Raw genomic sequence first — 25,577 nt, forward strand, 5'->3', positions numbered from 1 at the left:
AGGCACTCACGCTTCGACACCTGTGGCACTTTCGATATGGTACTGGTATCTCCTCTTCATACATCAATCTGCATCAGTTCCAATCCATGCTAAGTGTAGCATATTCAGCAATGGTACGTTCTCCAGGTTCTTCTTTCATCGTAGCATCGATGAACATCGAGCCTTAATGGAGTATATTATTACAGTAGCAGTCTTTTCTTCAGTACTGCGGCACCTACACCAATGGTACCAGTCCTGGATTCAAGGGATTCAAGTGGATTCAAGGGATTCAAGTGGATTCAAGGGTACGAGTGTACATCATCGAGGAATATCTCCATGAATTGTACTGAAAGGGATTTGGCGATGCTACTGCTTACATCACCTCCCTTGGTACCGACTCAGTCTAAGTGTAGACTTTTGCAGCTCCACGGTACCAATTTTAGATTTACATCAGCACAATACTATCGATGCTCTTCTAGTACATTGAATGGACTTGACGTTTAATCTGAAATTCAACGGGGACAATCCCTCCTGCCAGCACCCCCAAACTCCCCCCCCCACCTCCCTAAAACCCAACTGGACCTCCCCTGTACCTTTTTCTGGAAGGCTGGCCAGAAGGATGCCTACTGCCTCTGGCCGGTAGGCCTGCCTCTTCTGAATGGTGGGCCTTCCCCTTCCCAGTGCATCCTGGGATGCACCATGGAGGGACCTAAGGCCCCGATTGACCCAGGCACCTAAGGCCCCTCCCATAGGAGGGGCTTTAGGTGCCTGGGCCAATCAGAGTCATAGGCCTTGTTCCCGGAATCATAGGCCTTGTTCCCAGTGCATTCTGGGATACACTGGGAGTGGCCTTATTCTCTGATTGGACAGATTCCTAAGGCCACTCCCTATCTTGACTGAATAGGTGTGATTTTGTAACCAATGCCCTCAATTGATTGACAGGCAATCAGCGGCTGCTTTTAAGGTGGCCCCCAACTTGGGCGCTGGTTACAGAATCCGACCCATCACGCTTACTGGCATATTGTTTGTGTAATATGCTTCCTTTTCCTGTTCTATACTGACCTGCTGGGTTCAAGGCTTATCACAATTCTTAGCCTTTGCAAAAAAAAAAAATTTTATCAGGAAATAGTTTTCCCCACAGTATGCCACTATGACATCTATATGTTCTTTCTTATTTGGTTCTTGAATCTTTTGGCATCTCCACCTATATTTAGATTCACCTGCTTCTAGAAGGTCATTTATTATTTTCAACCTCCAGGCCTATAGGTTTTCTCGATTCCTCCTTTTTACCTCTAGTGGAGCATGGAGTTCCTGTACTCATTTTTTTCCCATTATGTTCCTTCCCTTGCCTCCATGCTCTTGTATCAGACATTAAGTTTAGGTTTTGCGTGGCAACTCATGTTTTTATATGTGTTTAGAACTCAACTCTCCCTCCATCCCTTTTATTACAGCTAGAGAGTCCCACATGTGAGAATATGCTGCCTGCTTGTCCTGGGATAAAGCACAGTTACTTCTCGTAACAGGTGTTATCCAGGGAACAGCAGGCAGATATTCTCACAACCCACCCAATTCCCCTAGTTGGCTTCTTCACTTGGGCATAGAACTGACGACCGCGCGAGCTGGCTTCGGGTGGGAAGGCACTAGCGAATGCACAGTACGGGCAGCCTAAAAGCTTTCAAAAGCTTAAAGTGACACTACATGTTTCATTGTCCGTACCAGGGCTCCATGGATGATGTCGCCCACATGTGAGAATATCTGCCTGCTGTCCCTGGATAACACCTGTTACGTGAAGTAACTGTGCTTCTTATTTTTTATGCAGTAGTTGTCTTGAGCAACAAAGCAATTAAGGCTTTGTTACCATTTGGATCTTTGTGAACTTAGATTTTCAGCTCTGACAGAAATTAAAAAGAAAAAAAAAATAACTGCAGATGTTGGATGATGAAATGCATATTTACTTGTCGACTATCGAGCCGCTTTGAGTTAATTTGTACTCAAAAACAAGCTCATCCATCGCATTGATTAGCAATTCTAACTACTTTAGTTTCACCATTGTTACAAATTTACCCATACATAGCTTAAAGAACTTTAAATAAATAACTCTCAAATTAAATTTTTGTTGGTTTTGCAATTTTATAATTTCAGTTATAATGTGCCATGACAAACATTTGCTCTGTTTAGTGTGCCGAACCTAAAAGTTTTGGGAGAGACTACTCTACATCTTCTTCTTTTATCCTCCCTTAGAACTTCACCAAGGCAGGTGAGGCAGACTCCTCGCGTTGTGCCACACGGGATGAACTGTTGAAACGTGGTTGTGATGAGCACCACATATTCAGCCCCAGGAGCTCACATGAGATTCTGGAGAATAAGACCCTGAGTGAAAATGCAGAAGAGGGTGAGGTGATACAACTTACTCCTCAGAAAATCCGCCTGAAGTTACGACCTGGTAAGTCTGCAGCTAGGGGCATATGGGAGAAAGGGCTGAGGAGAAGAGGGGTTGTTTTGCAGAAGGAAATGGGACCCCTAAATTGCACCAACACAAGGACCTGTTGCCAGGCAATAGCATAGTAAGACAGGATGGGGGTGGCGGTCCACCCTAGGCGCCATCTTGGTGAGGGTCCAGGCACCCATCCTCCTCTCTGCCAAACCCCACCCCTTTACACTACCGCACGTGCACGCCGCTTACCTTCCCCATACCTCTGTAACATTCCTGACATGAGCAGCAACTCCCAACCTGCTGTCGCACCAGTGTCATTTCTTCTGACATCACTTCCTGGACCCACGTCTAGTAAGTGACATCGGAGGAAGAGCCGATGCTGGTGCGAAAGCAGCTTGGGGGTTGCTGCTTGCACCAGGAATGTTACAGAGGTATGGGGCAAGGGAAGTGGCACACATGCAGCAGGAAGGGGCAGGGAAGGAGCATGTGGAGGTGGGGGTGGGCGTAAAAGAGGGCGGGTGAGGGGCGCCTCTCACTCTTGCTATGCCACTGAGGGCCAGGACAAGGCTAATAAGTGCCCTATGCCGCCATCTCCAATGAGAAATACCAGTTTCATCTCTGCCATCACCTGCATCTTCTCCTAGGATCTCTCTGCTCCTAGTCCACCCCTCTTCTCCAACATGACCTCTCCCTGATCCTCTCTCTAACCCTTTGCTTCCTAATACCAGTGACAAATTTAGGTTTTTGCTTCTCTTAGGCACTGTTAGTGACTTCATCCCTTCTTCCCATGAAAGTCTAAGACCACCAATGGAATGTGGAGTCTGTATAGAATTTAATATCTATCTCGATTCCTTGTAAAGTCATGGTCTGAGGCAGAACCCTAATATGGCCCCTGTTTGCCTGGTTCCATATACCGCCCCTGGATTGATTTACAGTATTTAAAATTTTCTGTTCCAAAGTAGATTCTTTGTAAATGGAGGGAATGACCATGTTTCGGTGCCCTAGGCTCCTGATGCTGTCAGCGGAGTGCTGCTGACAGATAAAAGGCTTAGTAGAATCTTGCAAGGGGAAATATCAGTGCCCATGCCCGGGTACACTCCCAGCGCAAAGACAATATAGAATATTCAATTCAGAGATATAGAAGTCAAATTTAGTAGTTACCAACCAAAAATGCAGAAACATCTAAATACGCAGAGTCTGCTCATACCACAGGTAAAAGGCTTTTTTTCCCCAACCCTCTAACTTCTGCAGCACTCTCTTGGGGAATGAGACCCTCCCTTATTCCTCTTTTAGCTACCTGCAGACTATAGTGGTAAAACTAGGGTTACCAGATTTTGTCCTAAAAAAAAAGAGGACGAGAGCCCCGCCCCATTATACCCCGGCCCCACACAAACCCCGTCTCTGGAGTGTCTGGAGGGCATGCACGTGATGTCATCAGGTCACTTCCACGCATGTGCAGATGCTCTTCAGACGCGGCCCCCAGCTCAATGGTTTTCAAAACCTGGAGAAAGTGATAGGTTTTGAAAAACCGTCTGGATTCCTGGACAGTCCTCTAAAAAGAGGACATGGCCGGGTAAATCCAGACATCAGGTAACCCTAGGTAAGACACCCTTTTCCAACAAAGTTAAGCATGGATCTCCAGAGAAACCTTTAAACGCCAGGCTCGGAAGGCTTTGAAGGCAGTCCTTCCTGTGATTCCCATCTCGGCAGAATCTCCTGTGACAAGACACTCAGGGCCATATTGTGTAAATGGTGCCCTAACTGCAGTCACCTAGCAACGCCTAAGTTCGGGATCCGCGCCTAATTTTTTATTTTTTAATTGGCTTAATCGGCAAACCCGCTATTGAAAGAGCCACATTGGCTGCCAATAAGATAGATTGCATGGCCCATAAGGTCATATATGGAGGAGGACTCTCGGGGACTAAGATCTGATATCAAGTTTACAGGTTTGTTCTACAACTCCAGAATGACACAGCATTTTAAGATGACCTTTCCTGCTCCCCAACAAGTCCACAGGAAAAAGCTATTCCAGACTACCTTTGAATTTCAGGGTCCCAAAACCTGGAAAAACCTGCCATTCTATCTGCATCAGATCTCTTCCTATTACCATTTCAGGAAAATGATAAAGACTTATCTCTCTTCATAATTCTCATGATCGTCATTCACTTGTAATCTAAGAAACCAGAGATGACAAAGCAAAAAAAAAAATAAAAATTTCCTTTTTTTTTTCTTGCTTTAGGATAAAGTAGCATTGTACATAGTAAATGATGGCAGATAAAGACCTATCATAGTTATGTTAATGTTTATAAATAGAAAATGGAAATAAGGTGATCTTTTTATTGAACTAATTTTAATAAATTTTTGACTAACTTTCAGGGACCAAAACCCTCTTCCTCATGTCAGGACAGGATGCCATAACAGTATACTGTACTGACCAGAGGAAGGAGGTTTTGGCCGCTGAAAGCTAATTGAAAAATGTCTTAGTCCAATAAAATGGTGTATCTTATTTTCCATTTTTGTTTTATTTCTATTTCACTGGGTTTTACTAAACCGTGGAAGACCTGTGTGGGCCTGTGAGATAAAAGCTCTTCTCTGGTTAATAAAAGGAGCCCTTTGTTAATTTTAAAGTGGTGATTGGTATTTGCACAGTAGTAGGGGACATGCATCACTATTTCTGTTTCTGTGGTGTTGCATTATATGCAGAATCTAGCTTCTTGGTAGTTCACTTTAATTTTTGTCTATATATATATATTTTTAGTTTGTGGTTACTTATTCTATACTAGGCGAGGGTGAATCTGTGTTCTAGGTGCGTGAAACAGACATGGTTTTCTGTTACCATTGACTATGCAGGATCGATCTATACAGATCTGGCTAGTTTAATTTCACAATGGGTATATTGATGTTCTAGTGCTAATTGCAGTGTTTAAGATGCTCTCTTTTTCTAGATACACCCTTGTTGTGTGACTTGTGGATTATTACTCAAAATTATGTTTTCATATAGAGGAGGGTGTGTGTGTTAAAAAAATGATTGACCTCGGGTGTCAAATATACTAGGTATGCCACTGCAGCCAAGTTTACAAAACATCAACTTTTCTAAGCTTGTGATCTAGCCTCAAAAGACTTGGGTATCTTAGGGCTCCTTTTACGAAGCCGCATTAGCATTTAAAGCTCATAATAGCGCGCGCTAAACCGCCGGGCGCGATAGCCGCTACCGCCTCCTCTTGAGCAGGCAGCAGTTTTTCGGCTAGTGTGGGGGTAGCGCGTGATTAAAAGTCACGCACGCTAAAGCCGCTAACACGGCTTCGTAAAAGGAGCCCTTAGTGAAGCAGGACCCTGGTGGCCCGTGTTGAGCATGCATTCTCCAGTCCAGGTGCAACTGCACAACATAGTTTCATAGTCCGGCACTTGGATACACACAACCTGATGGGAGCCAGTCAAAATGGCTTCAGGAAAGGGAAATCATGTTTGATGAATTTACTTCAATTTTTTGAGACCGTGAACAAACAAACTGATAGTGGAGAACCGGTGGACATAATATACTTGGACTTCCAGAAAGCGTTCGACAAGGTTCCACATGAAAGACTTCTCAGGAAACTACAAAGCCATGGAATAGAGGGAGATATACTAAGATGGATAGACAAATGGCTGGAGAACAGAAGGCAGAGAGTGGGCATAAATGGGAAGTTCTCAGACTGGGAGAAAGTGACTAGCGGTGTGCCCCAGGGCTCGGTACTTGGGCCCATCTTATTTAATATTTTCATCAATGACCTAGAAGAAGGAACATCCAGTGGGATCATCAAGTTTGCAGATGACACAAAGCTATGCCGGGCAATCAGATCGCAGTAGGATAACGAGGAACTCCAGAGTGACTTGCGTCAGTTAGAGAAATGGGCGGAGAAATGGCAGATGAAGTTTAATGTGGAAAAGTGCAAAGTAATACATTTAGGCAGAAAGAACAAGGAACACGAGTATAGAATGTCAAGTGCAACTCTGGGTAAGAGCAAACAAGAAAAGGACCTGGGTGTACTGATAGATAGGACCCTGAAACCGTCGGCACAATGCGCGGCAGCGGCAAAGAAAGCAAACAGAATGTTAGGGATGATAAAGAAAGGAATCACGAGTAGATCGGAGAAAGTTATAATGCCGCTTTATAGGGCAATGGTCAGACCACCCTTGGAATACTGTGTCCAACATTGGTCTCCCAACCTAAAGAAGGATATAAAACTGCTGGAGAGGGAGCAGAGACGAGCAACGAAGCTAATAAAAGGTATGGAGAATTTGGAATACAAGGAACGACTTAACAGACTGGGATTGTTCTCCCTTGAGAAAAGGAGACTGTGAGGGGATATGATTGAGATTTTCAAAATACTGAAAGGAATTGCCAAAATAGAGCAATGTGACACGGCAAAATGTGACACGCCAAAATAGAGCAATGTGACACGGACAAGAGGACATGAACTGAAGCTAAGGGGGGACAAGTCCAGGACAAATACCAGGAAGTTCTGCTTCACGCAACGAGTGGTGGACACCTGGAATGCCCTCCTAGAGGAGGTTATTGAGGAATCCACCATTCTAGGATTTAAAAACAAACTAGATGCACATCTCCTTACGAGAGGCATAGAGGGATATGGGTGACTAAAATTACACCAGGTGTACACCTGACTGGGCCTCCGCTTGTGCAGATCACCGGACTCGATGGACCGTAGGTCTGATCCGGAGATGGCAGTTCTTATGTTTTGATTAAACACTTATCCAAAGGTACAAAGCGTTGTACATAGTAATTTAAAATAACTGGGAGATGAACATTTTAAATAATTAGACATACACCAACTAAACAAACATACTTATGACCTGAAAACATTGGGGAAAAAAGGGAAGAACTACAATTTCTTAGAAAGAATACATAAAAGGAAAATACAATAGGAAAGGGGGAAAAGTTAAGTAGTATAGAAGTAAGTATGTATGTAAAAAAATCAGTTATAGGCATCTTTAAAAAGCAAGCATTTTAGGCTGCTTTTAAATTTCTGCAAGTTTTGTTCAGCTCTAAGGTATAGAAGGAGAGCGTTCCAAATTAAAGGGGCGGTGACTGAAAAAATGAGAGTATGACGAGTACCAATTATCTTTAGGGATGGGACGTTAAGTGAATGCTGTGAGGCTGATCTTAAAGTTCTGGGAGGGTCATAAGGGATCAGTAACCTTTTATTTGAGAATCTGTCTCCACCTGATCATGGTTAATTGGACGCCAGCGCACTCATAAAGCTGCAGTTGCCAATTAAGCTGCTAGCTTCCACTCAAGGTGTGCAAAATAACAAAAACATGGAAATGACGCATAACACAAGATTCACCAAAATAATTTTATTGCTTTTATTTTTCCATCATGGAACTCAAAAGACCAGTTGCGTTAGCGGGAGGTCGTTATAGTTGCCAAAATGCTGGCCTTCTGATAACGATCTCAACTCGATACTTTGAAGCTCCCCAATATATACCTTCAGTCCAGTGTGACATCATTGGCTGTGGGCCAATCCAAATAACAGAGGTGGTGCAAAGAAAATTCCTTTACATGTTTAAAAGTTTCAAAAATCATATTTGTTTTGTTTACATTCATTTCTGAATATACATTAACATTTTATAACATATCCAATATTCTTTTTGTCCTTTTCAAAAAGGTATATTAAGAGAACCTGCATTTGTTAAGTGCTGAGATATTCTCAGCCCTCCCTGTCAGCCTTAGAGAAAAAGGAGAAGGAGGGGCTGTTTCCCCCTCTCCCTGAGCTGACAGCTTCAAATTTCACTGATACTCCCACAGAAGCCTTCCTATACTGGAGACTGCTACAGGTCTCTGATTCTAACGTAACCATTTCCAGATGCTGTGTTCAGGATTTTTCCTTAGTATTCTTTTTATATAAAACATTTCACTTTAAGTACAAATTCTTTCACAATCCATTCATACTTGGGGCCCCATCATTCATCTATTCATACCATGTATTTCATTCATATTTAATGCATATTATATCTCAGGTTGGGATACGTAATCTAATATACTTTTCCTAACCAGCCTAAGGCACATCTGGTATTAATTAGAACCATGAGGCTAGAAGCGGGAAACTAAACAAAAGGGACACAGGCCGAATACAAAATGGAGTAAAGCCAAGCAGAAAATACAGAAAGACAGAGAACAAAATGGAGTCCATGTATATCCTGATTTCCTTCATGATCTAGCCTAATAGCAAAGTACATAAAAAGAATATTATTATGCTTTTCCTTAATATTAATCTATAGTGTGTTTTTCTGGCCTTGGCTACATCCATATTCAGATTTTTATTCACCAATTTTTCGTACGCTTCTATTGGGTGTGGCCTTAACTAACACATATGCTTGTATCTAACTAGAGTTACTCAGAATCATATGAAAAGCAGGCGTTTTTGTAGAAAAATTCCACAAAATACTGCACCATCATGTCCTGACATCCATTCCATTACCGTCCCATAGACATCACCCCCTACTGGCCACGAGCCACTACTGCTCACACCCTAGACTTTGTTGTACTGTTTTTATGCTTCTTTTTTGGACATACAGAATCAGCCTCTTTTGTGTGCATTCAAAATAAAGAAAACATGTTTTCACCTTGCAGGAGTAAGAGAGAGCTTCTCGGTCTCGTTTCGTCGTGCTGAAGGTTATCCCATTGACCTCTATTATCTGATGGACCTCTCCTACTCCATGAAGGATGACCTGGAGAACATCAAGAAACTGGGGAATGACCTCTTGGCAGCCCTGAAGAATGTCACAAAGTCGGTAAAAATTGGTAAGACACCAGAGGCATTCATGCCCCTCTACATCATCTATTTAGAAGAGTCTTATTCATGTTCCCCATGTTGCCTTGTTTTCCTTCTTTCTGTTTGCACAATCTGTCTCTCCAGCTTTTTTTTTGTTACCTTGTCTAGTAGAGGCTGACTGAACCTGCTTGCCCTGTTTTGCCCCCCAAACCTCTTCTGCTCAAGCTTAGAGCCACGTTTGGAGGGCCTCCAAGCATTTGTGGGTGTGACATGATGATGTCACCACATTGCATCTGTGCATACTCAGATGCTTTCCATACACAGCCCTGAGCTCAAAGTTTTTCAAAACCCGGACAATTTTCTTTTGTAAACTGCATAGAACTCTTAAGGTACTGCAGTATATAAATAAATTTTTATGTTATGTTACAGGGTACCGGGTTTTGAAAAGCTGTCAGGATGCCTGGACGGTCCTCTAAAAAGAGGACATGTCCAGGTAAATCCGGACGTCTGGTAACCCTACTCAAGGCTTTCTACTTCCTGTCCCCCTCCAAACTTACTGTTTTGGAAGAGACAGGATGTGACAGTTCTGAGTTGCATGAGAGCTTATAGCCTTGCACCAGATGGGTTGACTCTTGTTTAGTGATATCAAATACTGTGCTATTGCCACCCCCGGCAAATTGTGCTGCTCTAGACAAATGCTTAGTCTGCCTTGTGGTTGGGTTGGCCATGTAAGGTTCAGAGTTCCAAATCTCCTTTACACCCTTCTGAGGCTCTGGATTTTATGCTGCTGGCAGGTTTTGGTTCCTTCGTGGATAAGACAGTGCTCCCATATGTCAGCACAGTGAAATTAAAGCTGTTGAATCCATGTCCAGACCGGACGGAGCAGTGTCAGCCACCTTTCAGCTTCAAGCATGTGCTATCGCTCACCGACAATGCCACTGAATTTGAGCTGAAGGTCAGCGAACAGAACATCTCTGGGAATCTGGACTCACCTGAAGGGGGATTTGATGCCATCATGCAAGCGGCTGTTTGTTCGGTAAGTCTGCCTTCTGCTCTTTTTGCTAAATGAAATTTTTTTACTATTTTAAAATAAAATACAATACAATAGGAGAACTGCTATTCTGCTACTTGGCAATTGGCTTAGTGTGGATCACAAAATAATTTTTAAAAGATCTCTGTATAAGAGATCTTAATATATTTCTTATAAAGATAGGATTTAAATAATTTTCCCAAATCTAAGATAAGAGGATTCAGTTCTCAATGCAAGATGTATGACATTCCAATATTTGACTGCTTGATAAGAATAAGAAGCAATAAAGATGTGTTTAAAACATAAAAAATAGATTGTAACCTACCCTCTCTAACTGCATTCCATATGTATTTTTCATACAGTTCTTCACTGTCAGTTTAATTTCCATCCTATAAATTCACATAGAATTTTTCTTTTTTCAACCATCTTTATTTTCTCTTCTTTATTAATTTCCAGGTACTTTAGTTAGATTGTGAGCCTTCGGGACAGTAAGGGAATTTTTAAGTACCTTCTTACTTCTCATTTATAATCTTAATGTATATTTTCTTCAAACCGCTTAGAACCTAACGGATGTAGCGGTATATAAGAAATAAATTACATTACATTACATCCTTTGTGTTGATGGAAAGAGAAATACTGTATATACTTGAATATAGGATGAGATTTTTGAGATTAAAAAATGGCCCAAAAATGGGGGTCTCGTCCTATATTCGGGTCATCACCCGACCCCCTCCCTGACTTGATGCAGGCCTGTGATAGGCTGGTACAGTAGAGATCTCTCCCATCTCGGCCCAGCCGACGCAAATCATTTTTTTACACACACACACACACCCCCGCGTACCTTTCTGCTACCTCCCCCAGTACCTTTATAGTTATCCCTGGTGGTCCAGCTGTGTATGGGCAGGACCGTGCATCTCCTTCGACTCGCTGATCAGGGCTCAGGGCTTGCAGTGAACAGGCATGCAGGAGCGAGCTTCTCGAACGCCCACACGCCCTGTGCAGCTAGTAGAATGGCTGCCGCCAAGTCCCGCAAGAACTGGCGGAAGCCATTCTGCTAGCGGCGCAGGGCTGTACGGGAGCTCGAGAAGCTTGCTCCTACGTGCCTGTGCGCCCTTAGCCCTGATTGGCGAGTCGAAAGAGGTGCGCAGGGCAAGAGCTCGGACCTGCCCATACACCGCTGGACCACCAGGGATAACTATAAGCTTGACGGTATATATAAAAATCTGGAAAATTAATTACTCCCATAGATTGAGTATTTTGCAAGAAAGAATTTCTTATACCACATTGGAAAATAACAAAAATACAAGGGAAATATTAAGAAAGCTCCTCATCTTCAGTAGACCAGTCCACCAATAAGAGGAGGGAGGAAGACACAGTACGGAGAAACACCCAGCTAATACATACTGATATGCATCATAAGAAAACAAGGAGGAAAAGCTGTGGGCTAAGAACAAGTTTATAATAAGGACTTAGGAAGGCTAAATGGGAGCATTGTGAGATAGGAGAGAAGCAGTAGTGGTTTCTACGCAACCTTATTACTCAAAAAAAAAGCTACCAGCTGAGAGAGCTTGTTAAAATAAATATCTAGAATACAATATTAATATCCCTCCTACAAGGAAAATTGGTTTTTTTGTCTTTTTGTAGTGCACATTTCGTTTTCTTTTGTGTATTTTTTGTGGTGCACCTGCCTGTTTTTTTACTTTACCTAAACCACTTAGAGACAAATTAAAAATCACAACCCAACATGACACTGTTTCGCCCCAATATAGGGCTGAATCAGGACTATGTTACCAATGGTTGGTGGGAATAATGCACTATGTCATCACAATGGTAAAAATATATATATATATATATATATATCATTCAGGACAGTTTCAAATGGTTGGTAGAAATAATGCGCATACGTATTAAGAAATAGCTCAGGATAGTTCACGCTGTCTTTTCTCCAGTGTCATAGCCCTATGCTTTATCTATTTTTTTTCTGTGGTTTGTGGTATTGATTTGTTGTGGTTGTCTGCCTGAGATGGGAAGGAGACAGTATAGGGTCGAGAGACAATGTGGAGAATTTCAAGGCAAGCCTCACAAGCATGTCTATCAGTGTGTTTCTGCTTGCATATGTAAGAGACAAACAGGGAGCACGTGACCTGAGATTGTTTGATCACAGAAATTTAGTTGGAATGACATAAGTTGCTGGAATAGAATATATGTGTAATGCAGTTGCTGCCCATTTAGTTTAGACCTGTTAAACATATCAAATATTCAACCCATAGCAGTTGGTGCTGTTACAGCCACTGGTGGCCTTGGGCTGAATGAGCCAAAGCAAAATAAACTGTGGAAAAGATGTCCTTGAAGCAGGCTTTTATTTAGTCTATAAAAAAAACAGGAACAATCCACATATGCACAAGATGAAGAGGACCCAACATGTCTTCCTCAGGGGTCCTAATATTTGCTATTAGGTCAAAGCAACAAATGTGGATGTTGAAAGATCAACATAAACCCAGGTGCGTGGTTGTGCTGCAAAAGTCTTTACTCTGATAATATGGACATGAATGAGACCTGGATATTTAATGTTGGGTGTCAGTTATCCAGGTGCCAGACAGTATTCAGATCGGTGCAAGGATAACTAAGTGGATAACGTTAGCACAGACTTTTTGCTGAGAGTGTTGAATCGCTGCTAACTGGGTGAGCCCTTGCTACACCCTGACTCTGCTCCCAGCACTAACCACAGCTACAGCAATCATAGCTGATACTCAGCCGCACTGTCCCTTTAATGGGGCACTGAATCTCAGCAATGGAGCCACCTAAGGTGATTTAACTGGGAAGAGCCTCTCCTGTACTATTTTTAATATTTACCCTTTAGCTTATCTGGAGGTGAAGATCACTACTGTCTGGATAATTTTTGTAGTCCATCCTCACTGTGCCCTCCCAGTGCCTTTTTGCTACTCGTACAGATAATATTGGGCCGGTTAGAGATATTTTGAAGCTGATCATATCTGTGTAGTGGAAAGTGGAGTTATACATTCATTAATCAGTGGTGAATTTATAAATCTCTTTGAATATTGGCCCTGCATCCTTTTTTATCTGTGCCAATTAATGAAAGGTAGTTAATCAACTTAATAACCCATCTACATTAAACACACATGATGAGCAACCTCTCCTCACACTCCTGCAAAGTTATGTGCACAGTTGCATACCCTTGAAAAATTTTGAGGGGAATACTGATTACCTGTAGCTTGTGTCTCCCTCTAACTCTCCAAGTTTCAAGTTGATTTAGATATTTTCTGTCCCGCCTAATTGCACTGACCTACTAGGTGGCTTACAGTCCTAAGAAGGGAGGTAAAAGAGCAAACAGACATGATAGTGAGGATTGAAAAGGCAGAACTGCAATGTCTGATAGGATAGTAGATAGGCAGACACATAAGGAAGCCATTTAGTCTCCAGATGTTTGCTCTTTGAACTCACAAGGGAAGAAGTAGGGAGTAAGCAAAGGGGATGAGGGGTATATTTATGTATATGCATCACTAAACCAAAAGGGTTTGAGCTCAGTTTTAAATTTATCCAGGGAAGTTTGAATTCTTAAAGATCTTGGCAGGGAATTCCAAAAGTGTAGGGCCAGAGAAAATAGAGTTGCGAATATGTTCATGTTCTCTTGATAGGATGGAATTACAAGTTGATTCTGGTTTAGCAATCTAATTGATCTCAATGAAGTGTAAGGGATGAGGAGTCATGATAAATAAGCCAGTTCCCCCTGATTGAAGTTTTCTTGAAGACTAGTGGCAGTGGCGTACCAAGCAAGGGGGTGGGGGGAGGGGGGGAGGAGGCAATCTGCCCTGGATGCAGCCCATAAGAGGGTGCTCTGAACGAGGGGTGGCATCATGCTGGCATCGGGCCTTCTTCTCTACTGGGTCTTGCCTTCATGGATGCAGGGAATGGGCAGGACCCGGAAAAGAGGAAGGCCTGACGCCGGTAAGAGCAGTGAGTTCTAAACATTGCACTGCTGACTGCGGGGTGACAAAGAGAGGAGAGGGAGGGAAAGAGAAGGAAGACCCTAGAAATGAGAGGAGAAGAAAGAGAGATACCAGACCATGGGGAAGGAAAGGAGTAAGGGAAAGGAAGGAAGGAAAGTAGATGCCAGACCATGGAGGGGGAGGAAGAGAAGTCAGGGCATGGGGGGGGAGGGAAAAGGAGACAGATACTTGATCAGGAAGAAAGGAAGGAGGGAGGGGAAAGGAAAGAAAATAGATACCAGAGCATGAGGGGGGGGGGGAGAAATGGAAGGAAAGAGATGTCATGGCATAGGGGAAGGAAAGACTGAGATGCCAGACCATGGGAAGGAAGGGAGGGAGGGAAAGAAGATGCCAGAGCATGGAGGGACAGGAGAGATGTAAGGAGAGAAGAGAGGGATCCCAGGGCATAGGGGAAAGGAAGCAGATGCCAGACCAAGGGGTGAGTTGGGGTGGGAAGGACGGAAGGAAAGAAGAGACCGAATGCCAAAGCATGGGAGAGGGAGTGGAGACAATGCCAGAGCAATGGAGAGGGAGTGGAGACAGAAAGAGAAAAATGGAAGGGATAGAGAAAGAGGGAGAACACTTGATGTAATGGAAAGTGAAGAGAAGATGAGAAAAGCAGAAACTAGAGATGACAAATGGTAGAAAAAATATCTTTTTGTTGTTTTAGAATAAAGTAGTACGGAGCTGTATTGATAAACATTAAATAGAAAATGGAAATAAGGTAATCTTTTTATTGGACTAATTTTAATACATTTTGTACTAACCTTTGGAGGCCAAAACACCCTTCATCAGGCAGCGGTATAACAAGGGGGGGCAGGGGGGCCCCAGATGCAGCTCCAAGGTCCCTTTTTATATGGAGAGGTGTTAAAAAATGAGTGGCCTTAGGTGTCACATACCCTAGGTACGCTACTGACAAGTAGCAAAGTTTTATACGTGACCCAATGTTTTCAACTTCATTTCTGTCAGTTTCAGCTTCTGAGAACCCAATATTCAAACCCATGTTTACTGGGTAGAAGAGGCTCCTAACCAGTTAAATTGTGCTCAGCTGGCTATCTGGGATGTTCAGATGGTGCTACTGAATATTCCACCTAACCAGTCAAATAGAAACTGGCTGTCTTATGGGTGGTCTGGAGACAGTTGGCACTTAACCAGATAAGTCATGGCCGCCTGCATGTACACAGATATTCAAGGCCAGTACCTGGATATGGCCCAACATTGAATATCTGGGCATATCAGCAGTGAAAAAATTCACTGACTGCCACTGGTTGAATATTATTTATTTATTCAATTTTCTATGCCATTCTCCCAAGGGAGCTCAGAATGGTTTACATGAATTTATCCCCACTTTTACAAAAGTGTTGCGTGGTTTTTAGTGCCGGCCATGGCGGTAACAGCTCCAACGCTCATAGAAATCCTATGAGCGTAGGAGCTGTTACTGCTGCGGCTGGAGGTAAAAGTGGGGGTTATTCAGGTGTTGAAGTATTTATCCCTCACTGTCCCGGTGGGCTCACAATCTATCTAATATACTTGGGGCATTGGGGGACCAAGCGACCTGACCTTTGAATTTCTATTTTGTTGGGATCTGAGGGCGATGTAGAAGCCCAGTTCCAGGCATGTTGACAAAGGATAGAGACGAACTGCTTTTTAAACCTTAGCTTTCCAAGAACGTGGGCTACTGTTTGTGTTGGGGACAGATAATCGCAAGTGTGTATACCATCTGTCGGTTCAATTGATAATTATTTTTGAGCCGTTCTCTGTCTCTATTTTCTATCTCTCATGTCTTTGTGCTGTCACTTGGGCAACTCACCCTGGTAATTTTGCTCCTAGGATCAGATTGGCTGGAGGAATGTCACCCGGCTGCTGGTGTTTACATCAGATGACACCTTCCATATGGCTGGGGATGGAAAACTCGGGGGTATTTATATGCCCAGTGACGGGAAGTGTCATCTAAATAAAGATGGAATCTACCAGGACAGCAATCTCTATGTGGGTATACAAGGCCGGAAATGAAATAACTGTTTCCTGATGTGTACATGGTGTCCCTAATATGAAATGCTGCCATGCAGTTTTTCCTCTTAGAGGGTAATTTTGCACTTATATGACATTTATAAATGACATTTTTAAAGATACGTATTAGAGAATTGGTTTTTGTTGGGGAATGCGAGTGAAGTCATGATATATACCCACATATACTGTAAATAAGAGAATCAGTGATATATCATGGAAATGTTTGATTTTTGAAGTGGTGAACTCTAGAGATTGTCGAAAGACAGAGGTTTACGTAAGTTTTTTTTAAAATTTTTAATGAAGGATTACCCCTCAGTTGGACATCTGGCTCAGGTGCTTTCAGCCTCTAATATCCAGCCCATCTTTGCAGTGACCAGCACTACACTCTCTCCATATCAGGTAAGCAATTAAAGCCCAAAGTGAAGTGTCTCTTACTGTTTCAATGAAAGGATTCATCTGATGTATGCAATCTAATCTAATCTAATCTAATCTAATCTTCTATTTGTGAGTCACACAAACCTCAAGGGAAAGATGGCTAATGAAAATGCCATTAATGCAACTAGAAGGAGAACTTTGGCTTGGGTTTGGCGAGCTCTACACTGGGCCTCAGTTGAGATACTTTTCTTTAGAAAGCATAGAGGGGCATTTCTGTATAGGTTGCCCTCACCATCTCTTTGCCACACTAAACTTTCTACTCAAAGTGCTCTCACCTCCAATCCTTCTTCACTTTCTCCGCAGACTATGGTTGAGTTCTTCTACAACAAGGTTCAGAAAATTTACCTCGAGTTCTCAACCAGGTCACCTTCCCCCACCCCTTTCATCTTTCAACCTTCCCTCAACCCCTACCACCTTTTCCTCCTTTTCAGAAATCACAAAAGAGGAAACTGCACATCTTTTCTCCTCCCCTCCCCTGATCCAATTCCTACCAACCTACTCAGCACTATCATTCCTACGGTCATCCCTCCTATCTGTCACATCCTCAACCTATAAATCTCCACTGCAACTGTTCCCGATGTTTTCAACCCTCACAAGACACCACATGCTCTGCCAACTATCGCCACCATCTTCCTCCTCCCCTTCTTATTCAAGCTTCTTGAACATGCTGTTCACCGCTGTTGCCTGGACTTCCTTTCATCTCAAGCTATTCTTGACCTACTTCAATCAGGCTTTTGCTCAGTGATCTGTTTCTGGCCAGATCCAAAAACCTGAACTCTATCTTCATTCTTCTTGATCTACCTGCTGCTTTTGACTCTGCTTACTCCTCAATACGCTGTCCTCACTGGAATTCCAGTATTATGTTCTCTTATGGTTTTCTTCCTATCTCTCCCATTGTACTTTCAGTGTATTTAATAGTGGATCCTCCTCTACTACTATCCCACATCAATCAGTGTACCCCAAGGCTCTGTCTTGGAACCTCTCCTTTTCTCCATCTGTACCCACTCCCTCGGTGCACTAATCTCCTCCCATGGTTTCCAGTATCACCTCTATGTTTATGACTCCTAGATCTACTTCTCCACACCTACAGGAATCCAAGCCCAAGTTTCAGCCTCCTGTTCAACATTGCCACCGGGATGTCTCACTGCCATCTAAAACGGAATATGGCAAAGACCGAGCTCCTTATCTTTCCACCTAAACCCCCTCCCCCTCCCTCCATTCTCTATTTCTGTGGACAACACTCTCCTCCTCCCTGTCTTGTCAGCTCGCAACCTCGAGGCTATCTTTGACTCCTCTCTTTCCTTCTCCGCTCAGATTCAACAAACTGCTACAGCCCATTGCTTCTTCCTCTATAATATTGCCAAAATCTGACCTTTCCTTTCTGAATACACTACAAAAACCCTTATCCACACTCTCAACACCTCTCACTTAGATTACTGTGACTTGCTTCTCTCGGGTCTTCCACTCAACCATTTCTGTCCCCTTCAATCCATTCAAAATCTCTCACTTAGATTACTGCAACTTGCTTCTCTCGGGTCTTCCACTCAACCATTTCTGTCCCCTTCAATCCATTCAAAATTCTGTTGCACAACTTATGTTCCATCTCCTCACTTCATTGGCTTCCCATTTATTTCTGAATACAGTTCAAATTCCTCTTACTGACTTACAAGTGCCCCTCAATATCTCTCCTCACTTATCTCCCCCCATGCTCCTCCCTGTGAACTCCCTTCATCAGGCAAGTCTCTCCTATCCTTACCCTTCTCCTCCACTGCCAAATACAGACTCTGTCTCTTCTACCTTGCTGCACCGTATGCCTAGAACAGACTGCTTGAGTCATTATGTCAGGCTCCGTCTTTAGCAGTATTCAAATCCAAGCTAAAAGCCCACTTTTTCAAGACTGATTCTAACTTCCACTCACCATAAGATAGCCAAATTAGATTGTAAGATCTATAGCACTGAGAACGCCTTTCAGTGCTATAGAAATGTAGTAGTAATTTAGGCATCAACATTTAGATGGTCCTTTTTCTGAACCCACAAGTTGCTTGCAGAAAACTGTCAATTATGTTTTCAACTTCACCTTCTTCCCAGGGAGCTGCTCTTGCCCCATCAGTTTGTTTTCTGCAAGCAAGTTGCTCAGAAGGGTTTCTGATCTGTTCTGCAGTTTTATTATTTTGGGGTATTTTTCTTAGTGTCTTTTGGAGGCTTGGTACCCAGAGGTTTCCAGTTGTTGAGACCTCTATCTGGAAGAAGATGCAGACTCACGCTACAGAAGTCTGCAGCTAGCAGGATTAGCCCCTTGGGGAAACCTAGCTAGCCAGCCTGCTGGTAGCAGCCTATGCTAAGGCCTGGAAGTCCTTTCAGTGCTGGTGCACTGTGGAAGGTGCAGAACCTATCCGAGCCCCAATTTTGGTTATCTTGGATCTTTTGCAAGAGGGACTTCAGAAGGGCCTGTCATTCAGTTCAGTGAAAGTGCAGTTAGCAAGCCTTTTCTGTTTCTAAGCGTGGGAGGACAGAGGTTCTCTAGTCTCTCACTCAGATGTTACCCAGTTCATTAAAGGTGGTCTTTGGTTGCACCCTCCGCTTTGCCCCCTCCCCCTTTCCCTTCTTGGAATCTTAACACTATATTGCAAGGTCTTGGCAGATCTCCATCAAGACAGTACTCATGGTGGTGATTACATCAGCAAAACGAGTCTCAGATTTGCAAGCTCTTTCCTGCCATTCCTCAAGATTAGAGAAGCAGGGATCTCCTTACGCATGGTTCCGTCCTTCTTACCAAAGGTTGTCTCGGCCTTCCACATTAATCAGGAAATCTGTCTGCCTGCTTTCTCTCCTATAGGTTCAAAGTAAAAGGAAAGGGTGTTGCATTTGCTGGATGTCATGTGTGCTCTCCTCTGATACCTCGAAGTTACCAATGAGTTTTGTGTATCGGATAATATCTTTATCCTGACCAATCATGCAAAGAAAGGGAGGCTGGAGTCTAAAGCCTCAATTTCCAGATGGATCAAGATGGCTATTTCCTCTGCGTATGTGGGCTGTGGTAAGCAGCCACTGATCGCATTGAAAGTTCATTCCACCAGAGACTAGGGCTGTCTTACATGAGATCTGTAGAACAGCTACCATCCACCAGGTTCTACAGGGTGGAAGTAGCAGCCAGGAAAGATGCCGCTTTCAGGACCTCCTTAGATTCTCGGGACTGTTTTGGCATGTCCCTATGGTTCAGGACCACTAGACAAATGCACTAGAAAGAAGGATTAGGTTCTTACCTCGATAGTCTTCTTTCTTGTAGATATGTCTAGTGGTCCTGAAGCCTCTCCCTGTATGTGGGCTTCGCCTGTCTTTTGCCTTGGAATCAATCTAGTGCTGGAGAAATCTCTGCTTTTCAGAAGAGCTGAATAAAAAAAAGAAAAGAATGAGAACGCTTCAGACAGTGTATAGTCTGCTTCAAGTCTCTGCTAGATAGCGGGGCATGCGAGCAAACTTAGTGCTGGTTGCACACATTTTTGTATTTGTTTTTATAGCAGCTGTTTGAATGTTATATTGTTATTGATAATCTTTGTTACAGAGCAGAACAGAATTGTACTGTCGGGGATTAACATAAGAACATAAGAATAGCCTTACTGGGTCAGACCAATGGCCCATCAAACCCAGTAGCCTCTTCTCACAGTGGCCAATCCAGGACACTAGTACCTGGCCAAAACCCCAAGAGAAGCAATATTCCATGCTACCAATCCAGGACAAGCAATAGCTTCCCCCATGTCTTTCTCAATAACAGACTATGGATTTTTCCTTCAGGAATTTGTCCACACCTTTCTTAAAACCAGCTACACTATGTGCCTTTACCACAACCTCTAGCAAAGCATTCCAGAGCTTAACTATTCTCTGAGTGAAAAAATATTTCCTCCTGTTGGTTTTAAAAGTATTTACCAGTAACTTCATCTATATTTATCTATCTCTATCTCTCTCTATATATGTATGTATGTGTGTGTGTCTCAGTATTAGAAAAGCAAAGGGTGCTCCAGATCACTGGCAGAGCTGTGTATGAAAGAGAAAGCAAGAGAGTATGTATATCAGGGGTGCCCACACTTTTCTGGCTTGCGAGCTACTTTTAAAATGACCAAGTCAAAATGATCCAGTGGCGTACCAAGGAAGGGGTGAGGCGGGGGCGGTCCACCCCGGGTGCAGCCTTAGGGGAGTGCACAGCCGGACAGGTCCAGAAAATTCCTTGACTGCGACGGCACTCAGGGCATCAGCGCCCCTCCTCCGTGACGGCACTCAGCGGCATCGGCGCCCCCCCTGCCCCACGACAGCACTCAAGTTTGGCCTCCTTCTCCCGGCATCAGCAGAACTTCAGATCGGCAACAGGTGCTCAGTAAAAAACTTCCCCTGACTGAACAGCCCTGGGCGGAAACAGGAAGCTGAGTTAGGGGAAGCTTTTGACTGAGACCTGTTGCCGATCTGAAGTTCTGCTGATGCCGGGAGAAGGAGGCCGAACTTGAGTGCTGTTGCGGGGCAGGGGGGGCGCCGATGCTGCTGAGTGCCGTCGCAGCCCAGGAATTTTCCGGACCTGTCCAGCTGTGCATCCCCCCTAAGGCTGCTCCTGGGGCGGACCACCCCCCTTGGTACGCCACTGAAATGATCTACCAACAATAAAATTTTAAAAACCAGAAAGCACACTGTACGCAGAGAAATTATCATTTGTATTTGGGGGTTTTATCAGAGGTCAAGGCAGATGACTTTAAAATATGCAATGTCACCTCAGTAACAACTACACAAAAATAGACAAATATAACCCCTCCCCTTTTACTAAACTGTGATAGCAGTTTTTAGCACAGGGAGCTGTGCTGAATGCCCCTCACAGCTCCCGATGCTAAAAACCACTGTCGCGGTTTAGTAAAAGAGGGCCATAGTGCAAAATGTAGAGAGCAGATATAAATTCTCAAAGCAGACACATTTTGATCACTAAATTGAAAATAAAATCATTTTTCCTACCTTTTTGTCTGGTGATTTCATGAGTCTCTAGTTGCACTTCCTTCTTCTGTAAATCCAATATTTCTTTCTTTCTGCCCCCTCCCCTTTTCTTTCTGTTTGTCTTTCTTTCTCTATCCCCCTGCCCCCCTCTTTATTTCTGTCTTTCTCTTTCCCCCTGCCAGTCTGTCTTTCTTTCTCTCTCCCCCTGCCTGCCTTTCTGTCTCTCTCCCCCAAGCCATCGCACTGATTTCTCCACTTCCCCAATTCTTTTTTCTCTCCCTGCCGCCCCCCCCTCCCCCTTAAGCCAACACACCAATTTCTCTCTGCTTCCCTGAGCCAGGCCAGGCGCGTACAAGCACCGGACCCATAAGACTTCACCTCCAACGTCAATTCAGACATCGGAGAGGAAGTTCCAGGCCAGGCAGTGATTGGCTGGCCCAGAACTTCCTCTCCGACATCAGAATTGATGTTGAAGGTGAGGTCTTGTGGGTCCGGCACTTGTACAAGATCGCAAAGGCAACATGATCGACTCGTGTTGCCTTTGCGATCTACTGGTCGATCGCGATCGACCATTTGGGCACTCCTGATGTATATGAATCTAACATAGTAAAACAGTAAACAACAGCAAATAAAGGCCCAAATGGTCCATCAGGTCTATAATTACGTGCTATATAGTTTCATGATTAAATTAAAATGTCTTTTATCTTGGTTATTTCTGGGCCATAGACCTTAGAAGTCTTCCTGGTACTGATCTTAGTTTCCAACTACTGGAGTTTCCATTGAAGCTCACCAGAACCTCTCTCAGCTCCCTCAATATTCGGGATGGATCCCGTCCGGTCCCATGGCTTTGTCCACCTTTAGTTTGTTCATAAACACTTTCTTCCATGAATGGCGCGATATCCACTCCAGTCACACGTGTAACTTTCCCAGTAAATTGAAGTCCTTCTCCAGGATTTTCTTCTATGAACACAGAAGTATTTGTTTAGCATGTTTTGCTTTTTCCTCATCACTCTCCACATAGCAGTTCATAGCTTCTTTCAGTCTCGCAATTCCTTTTTCGCCTTCCTTCTTTCACTAATATACATGAAAATTTTTTTGTCTCCCTTTTTCATATTTCTAGCCATTTGTTATGGGTACTCATTACTGGAATAGTAGGGGGTGCTCCAGATGAGGGCCAAGGTGCATTGGCAGAGCTGTGTCAGTGGAAATTTGTATAGTATCTGTCCATATTGTGGTTTTAAGTGCTTATTTTTGTAAGTGCTAAATTTTTTTTACTGTTAACACCTAAAAGTTCTCTTGGTAAATCCTGCTTTCAAATCTGAATTCATAATCGTTCAATAAAATTCATTGTTTGTTTTAATTTGTGCTTCTTAGGAACTCAGTGAACTAATCCCCAAGTCTGTGGTTGGAGAACTGAAAGATGATTCCAGCAATGTTGTCCATCTGATCTCAGAAGCATATAATGTAAGTACAATCTCTACCAGGGATAAAATGTTTAAATCAGACAGTTCTAAAGCGAGGCTAGGGGATGGAAGAGATCAAATGAGAAGCACAAGGAATATGGTTTAGAAATGAAATGGGCACAATATTCAAAGAATTTATGCAGGGGTAGATAGAGTTCTGGGCCTTCAGGCAATAAGGCTTCTGGGCCTTCCAATACCTGTTTCTATAGCAGAATGGCAGCAGCAGCGATTCCCTTCAGCTGTATGCCACCGAACTTGCAGCCTGCTCTCTGCTGCGTCCTGCCTTTGCAGAAGTCGGAAGTTACGTTAGAAGGAGGTGGAATGAGTAGAGAGCGGGCCCCGAGCTCAGCAGCAGACAGCTGGTGGGAAGTGCTAGGCTCCCTCCCACCTCCCCCCCCCCCAAACTGCTCTGACCCTCGGGTACTGTCTGATTGCCTATATGGTCAGTCTGCCCCTGGATTTATACTCTTAACTTTGAGAGTTTTGCCCCTAAATTAGTGTTTTTGAAAATTTACTAGTCTGCATGCCCCCTCTCTCTGTAATACATATACATACATTTTTATTTTAAATTATGCAACATCATAACAACTTTTTAAAAGTAAGTCTAGAAACAGACATTAAAAAAAGAGAAAAAATTCAAAAGAAAAATTAAGGTCCCCTTTTATAAAGCCGCATGAGGCTTTTTTATCACTGGCCTTGGTGATATTAGCTCCAACACTCATAGGAATTCTATGAGCTTCAGAGTTTTTACTACCACGGCCAGCAATAAAAAAGCCTCATGCGGCTTCATAAAAAGGGGGGGGGGGGGGGGTTAAAGATATCCATGACTCAAAAATCCACATGGAAAGATTCAAAAGCTATCAAGGAGCTTGGAGTAAAGAAAACTAAGAATTCTTAAATTTAAATTCCTTGCAGAATGTTCTAGATTTTCTATTTTTTTGATGCAACAATAATCTATCACCCGGGATTGACATAAGAACATAAGAAATGCCTGCACCGGATCAGACCTGGGGTCCATCCAGTCCGGTGATCCGCACACGCGGAGGCTCAGCCAGGCGTACCCTGACGCATACATTAGTCACTCGTATCCCTCAATGTGTCCTGCAAGAAGATGTGCGTCCAATTTTCCCTTAAATCCTAGAATGGTAGTTTCCTCCACCATCTCTTTCGGGAGAGAGTTCCAGGCGTTCACCACTCGCTGTGTGAAGCAGAACTTTCTGACATTTGTCTTTACTGAAGTTTGGTCAGCACAAACTCCAGCTGCGTATTTTTAGCTGAAACAGTTTCAAGTTGTTTCTTTAACTCTCTTACTTGTACTGCATTATTTAAGGAAACTGAAACGAAAGGGAAGATAGGACTTCAATGAGAAACCAAGGTGGGAGCCCCTTCTGGTGATTCAGACAGGTCGTGACCTGTTTGGGCCGCCGCGGGAGCGGACTGCCGGGCAGGATGGACCTATGGTCTGACCCGGCGGAGGCACTGCTTATGTTCTTATGAAAGATGAACAAACTTTGTAAAGGGTTTCAAGAGCAGTCCAAATAGATTCCAGCGGTACGATGTGCTGCTTAGTGCTTGCAAAGAAATGCTTGCAGAGTGCTGCACACGGGTAGGAAAATGTGGTCTGATGAGACCAAAGTGGAACTTTATGTTCTCAATGCTGTGTGTGGTTTACAACAAACAAAATACATCAGATTGCTATCACCATCCCTTCAATAAAGCAAGATGGTGACAGCATTATGTTGTAGGGATGCTCTGCAGCACTGGGGACAGGAGGTTTGTAAAGGCTAGGGTTACCAGGCGACTGGGAAAACCCGGACCATGTCCTCTATTTAGAGAACTGTTCAAATGCTCGGAGGGATTTCCGAAACCCGCCAGTTTGTCTGGGTTTTGGAAGGCCCCAAACACAGAGCCACTTCTGGAGACCCTTTGTGCAAGCGCAGATGTCGACGCGATGACATCATACGCATGCACATTATGTCATTGTGTTGACATCCATGAATGTGCAGAGGGCCTCTAGACCTCAGGGAAGGAGACAGGAGGTTCGGCTGTGGGTGGGACTGGGGTGGAATGGGCAAGAGCTGGAGAAGGAATAGGGTGGGGTTGGGGGGGGGGCTGGGCTGTGAGCAGAATGAAGCAATGCCAGATGTCCCAATTTTTTTTTTTTTTTAAGAGGAAATCTGGCAACCCTAGTAAAGGCTAAGGGGAAAATGGATAATGCAAGCGTACTACAGGCAGATCCTGGAGGAAAACCTGTTCCTTTCTGCTGTAGGCCTGGGGCTAATGAGAAGATTCACCTGTCAATAGGACAAAAAAAGCTGCCAAGTTACTCAGTTATGGGACAATAATGTAACTTATATCCCAGTGCAGTGCGCTATTTGTAGTCCCTGATTCTACTCATTAAAATCAGGGCTGTAGGTCTTATAATATACCAGGAGTTGGCACCACCAGCAATGGTTCTCAAACTTGTCCTGAAGACCC

General features: G+C 43.6%; 2 protein-coding genes across 2 annotated transcripts in view; one reads left to right on the forward strand and one right to left on the reverse strand.

The window, feature by feature from the left end:
• Window positions 1-25,577, forward strand: part of ITGB7 (integrin subunit beta 7) — a 130,720-nt gene that overhangs the window by 58,135 nt on the left and 47,008 nt on the right. The window contains exons 4-9 of the mRNA XM_033936223.1: window positions 2,221-2,422; window positions 9,045-9,215; window positions 9,981-10,222; window positions 16,054-16,212; window positions 16,537-16,632; window positions 23,011-23,100. Of these exons, the coding sequence (XP_033792114.1) occupies window positions 2,221-2,422; window positions 9,045-9,215; window positions 9,981-10,222; window positions 16,054-16,212; window positions 16,537-16,632; window positions 23,011-23,100 (960 nt within the window). The remainder of the gene's footprint in view (window positions 1-2,220; window positions 2,423-9,044; window positions 9,216-9,980; window positions 10,223-16,053; window positions 16,213-16,536; window positions 16,633-23,010; window positions 23,101-25,577) is intronic.
• The window catches only part of ZNF740 (zinc finger protein 740), a 91,751-nt gene continuing 88,331 nt past the window's right edge, over window positions 22,158-25,577 (reverse strand). The window contains exon 7 of the mRNA XM_033936229.1: window positions 22,158-22,596. Within this exon, the coding sequence (XP_033792120.1) occupies window positions 22,546-22,596 (51 nt within the window). The 3' untranslated portion in view covers window positions 22,158-22,545. The remainder of the gene's footprint in view (window positions 22,597-25,577) is intronic.

This window comes from Geotrypetes seraphini, chromosome 3 (genome assembly GCF_902459505.1).
Source record: "Geotrypetes seraphini chromosome 3, aGeoSer1.1, whole genome shotgun sequence".
Lineage (NCBI taxonomy): Eukaryota > Metazoa > Chordata > Amphibia > Gymnophiona > Dermophiidae > Geotrypetes > Geotrypetes seraphini.